This window comes from Montipora capricornis, chromosome 1, assembly GCF_036669925.1.
Source record: "Montipora capricornis isolate CH-2021 chromosome 1, ASM3666992v2, whole genome shotgun sequence".
Classification (NCBI taxonomy): Eukaryota; Metazoa; Cnidaria; class Anthozoa; order Scleractinia; family Acroporidae; genus Montipora; species Montipora capricornis.
In genome coordinates this window covers 11,146,509-11,150,723 of record NC_090883.1, presented here as the reverse complement: position 1 = coordinate 11,150,723, position 4,215 = coordinate 11,146,509, and the positions used below count along the sequence as shown (strand labels likewise).

At 42.8% G+C, this 4,215-nt stretch overlaps 1 protein-coding gene across 1 annotated transcript; it reads right to left on the bottom strand.

Moving 5' to 3' along the window:
• Nucleotides 1-3,089: 3,089 nt before the first annotated feature.
• On the bottom strand, nt 3,090-3,806 carry LOC138057869 (uncharacterized). Its single transcript, XM_068903779.1, has one exon. It carries the CDS (start codon nt 3,804-3,806, stop codon nt 3,090-3,092), a length of 717 nt encoding a protein of 238 aa, XP_068759880.1.
• Between the last annotated feature and the right edge of the window lie 409 nt (nt 3,807-4,215).

Sequence of the window (4,215 nt, the reverse complement as noted above, 5' to 3'; positions counted from 1 at the left end):
TGCTCTGGGTGACTTCTCCCGTGATGACACGGTCCGCATGTCTCCTGCTCGAGTTACTGACTTTGTTTCTGGTGTGATAGAGGAGAATGGTTTGTCCGTTGATTCTCGTCAGTATATGGCTAGTTTTGTTTATCACGTTCAGCGTAAGGTTTGTGTGTAACTACAAACGGGCAAGAAACCTATGAAGCGCGCTTTAACTAAGATGTCAGAATGCGAGGGTCCGCCGGCTCGCAGGCAGACCCGCCCGAGTCCTGTGCCTTCTAAGTAAACTTTGTGTTTCTTTTTCCCTAGAGCGACCGTTTTCGAGTTTGTACTTTATTTTTTCTTATGATGATTGTAAATAGGCGTTTTTTATCATGTGAATAAAGGAGTTTGTGTTTTTCACGAAAAAAAAAGGCCGAAACAGCTGTCCATGGCTGCTAATTGACCGAGTGAAATGGTTGTGCGTATGCCGCGTGATTTTTTGGCCACACCGGGTTGGTGGTAGCGAGTGTCACCTCGCTTTTATTGTTATTGAATCTATACCTTACAAATCGAACGCACTCCACTAATCTTTGATTATGACTAGTTTTATTGACTCCTTTCACGAGAACAAATGAGTCTAACAAATTGATCTGCTCCCAGTTGAGTGCCTTCATAGCTAGCGCAGTTGGTAGAGCATTTCACCGACCTCACGGAGGTCATAGGTCGAATCCCGTTGATGTCAGGTGTCTATTAGACTGCGAACGCAGACGACCGCCGAAAATACGTCTGCGTTATGAGGTGCTCTGGGTAATGCAAACGTGTGAAGATCACCCAGACGCGCTCGCACTCTTGATGGAAAAAGTGCCAGTTTAAAGAAAGTTTAAAAGCGCGGTTCAGCATTGTTTTTAACAGAGACTGTTTCTACTTCATACTAACGTGGCTATAGTAGTGCAAAAGCAGCCCAGTATCTATGTATTTTCTGTGACCATTGGACTGAAAGGTTTACTGTAAGTTGATAAATATGTTAGAAAACACTATTGTTGGGTCCCGTTCAAATTTTCCAGTTAAGTTCCCATTGAAGCGGTGTTTTAGGATAGAAATTCTCCCTGAAATATTTAATGTGAACTTGGAAAAAAGAATTATGAAATAGTAACGTTGCAAATCATATGAATTTCCTTTTTTATTAAATTCAATAAATAAATAAATATTCCATTTCAATAAACCAGGCTATGATCTGCAATGGTCTGCGGCACAATCGGAAGCTGTCTGCGTCGGTCTTATCGCAAACGATCGTAAACACCACAGGAAAATGTTTCCATTTACATCTGAAGCGATCGCAGACAAGTGTACCACTAATACTCTGCGAAGCGAGCAGAACAAGGCGCGCTCGAAGATTTCCAGCAAAATGGCGCCAAGCACTCATCTTAAGTCTGGTTGGACACGACATGACACTTGTTTCAAAGCGAACAATAGTGTGTTGCCGATAAGACACATCATCTCAGACACACGTTTCATTAAAGCTCCCTCTACCCTCTTACTTAGTAAGAGTGACGTAAGTGCTCTCATCAAGAAGTCAGCTAAGAAGTGTTGCCTAATGGACCCTATGCCAACATCACTGGTCGTCGGTTGTCTCGATGTGCTCCTTCCTGTCATCACGCGCATAGTGAATTCATCGCTGTCCTCAGGCTACTTCCCTGCGGAGTGGAAGGAAGCCCTTGTGAGCCCTCTCTTAAAGAAGGCTGGTCTTGATCCGGTATTCAAAAACTTACGACCTGTGAGTAATCTTCATTTTCTATCAAAACTGACAGAACGCGCTGTATTTGACCAAACGTAAAATCGAATGATGGATCTTGGCCTATATCGTCTGTTTCATTCTGCATATAGAAAAGGCCACAGTACCGAGACTGCACTCTTAAAGTCCAGAATGACATACTAATGAATATGAACCGCCAGCATGTAACACTTTTAGTTTTTTTAGATCTCATTGCGGCTTTCGATACGGTAGACCACAAAATCCTACTTCGTCGTGTACATTCGAGTCTTGGCATCACAGGAACGGCTCTGAAGTGGTTTGCGTCGTACCTTTCCTACCGATCACAACGCGTCTTTTCAGGAGGCTGTCTTTCTGACAGTATAAAGGTACCATATGATGTGCCTCAGGGCTCATGTCTGGGATCTCTGCTACTTACCATCTAACTTACCATCTATTCTAGCAAGTTATTTGAGGTGATAAAAGACCGTCTCCCTGTTGCACACGATACGCAGCTCTACTTGTCCTTCAAGCCTAACACCTCATCAAGTCAATCTGAAGCAATTGAAGGGATGGAACTCTGCATAAAGGCAATCAGAGCATGGATGATTACTGACAAGTTAGACAAGTTAAAGTTAAGCGACGACAAAACTGAATTCTTAATAATCGGTACACGACAACAGCTTAGCAAAGTTCATATCGAGAAGTTATCAGTCGGTGATGTAAGCGTTGCTCCTGCTACTATTGCAAGAAATCTTGGATCTTGCTTTGATACCCACCTCAGATTAGTGACACACATTGCTAAGACATGCAAGGCTGCTTTTTATCATTTGCAAAATATAAGACGTATTAGGAAGTTTCTTACGATGAAGTCCACCAGGGTACTAGTGCATGCTTTCATAATGGGACGGATTGATGATTGTAACAGTCTTCTTTATTGTTTACCGGCCACTCACATCAAGAAGCTGCAACGAGTGCAAAATGCAGCGGCTAGGCTGATTTGTTCAATTCCGCGCTTAAGCCACGTAACTCCCGTGTTATACTCTATACATCAGTTACCAGTTCAATTCAGAACTGATTTTAAGATATTACTAATAACTTTCAAGGCCACACATGGTCATGCACCTGAGTACATATGTAATCTTATTCATATTAAGAATCCTTCCACTTATGGTCTTCGGTATAATTCTGCACTTTTGTTAGAACCTCGTTTTACTTTTTACATTTTGTAAGGCGCATCTGATCATATTCGCATGTTAATTTGCGCCTAAGAAATATTAAATATTATTATTATTATTATTATTATTATTTGTTTAAAATCACAGTAATCTTGTTGTTGCACTGTTATGTCCTGGACAAGCAGCAACAAGCTGCCTTAGCTTTCCAGGACCCTTCGTATAATTCTTGCAGAACCAAGCAGAACAGTTTTCTGCATCGTTACTGGTTTCAGCCCTACATGGATATCGGCCAAATATGCCTCAAGTCTATCTGTAATGCTACCTAGCGCCCCTATTACAACTGGGACTATGAGGACTTTCTTCAAGCGCCACAAAGCCTTAATCTCAATAGCAAGGTCACGATATTTATCAATCTTCTCCTCTTCCTTCAAAACAATTCTACGGTTTCCCGGGCAAGCTATGTCTATAATGTGACATTCTTTCTTTGCTTTGTCCATGACAACTATGTTCGGCCTATCGTGTGGTAGCCTGTTGTCCGTCTGAATGGTGAGATCCCACAAGATCTCCTCATTTTCCGTTACAGGTTCTGGGTTGTGGTCGTACCATTTGTCCCCACATTCCATTCCAAGCTGTTTACAGATGTCCCAATGAATACCCTTAGCTACATTATCGTGAAGGCGTTTGTACTCGGGTTGTGCTAATTTAGGGCACTCACTCAACAGATGGTTGACCGTTTCATATGTCTTTTTACAGAGCCTACATCGGGAATCCTCCTGGGACTTTTCAATCGTAGCTTTGATCGCATTAGTCTTTATAGACTGGGTTTGTGCCGCGATGATTAGCCCCTCAGTGTGTCTTTTTAGATGGCCCTTCTCCAGCCACTCCCAGCTCTTATCACTCGCTATCCCATCCATCTCCCGCAAAAACTGGCCATGTAGTTGTTTTTCCCTTACTTTTTTCATCTGTTCTTCCCGCTTCCTCTTCTTAAACTCCTTACTGTCCTCTTGACGGGTGTTGGTACCCCTTCGGGCCGCTGTGAGTAATGTCTTGTTGTTTTCTGCTATATAATTTGCGAGCCCGATTGAGCCCTGGTCCACGCAGTGGACGAGGCCTGATATTCCTGCCACCAATCTTTTTTGGTAAGTACAGTCTCGCTACACTATCTCTGGGTGGAGAGCATTATACATATTGAGATATTTCCTTGTTCTCCGGTCTACTACCCTTAGCTCTTCTCGGGTCCAGCTGATAAAACTCGCTGAATACCTCATCACAGAGACTGCCCATGTGTTGATCCCAGAAATGAAATGTCCCCCATCAAGTTTA

Bases quoted from the DNA above. Each gene is read 5' to 3' on its own strand.
- LOC138057869 (XM_068903779.1), bottom strand. From the start codon at position 3,806: ATGGATGGGATAGCGAGTGATAAGAGCTGGGAGTGGCTGGAGAAGGGC.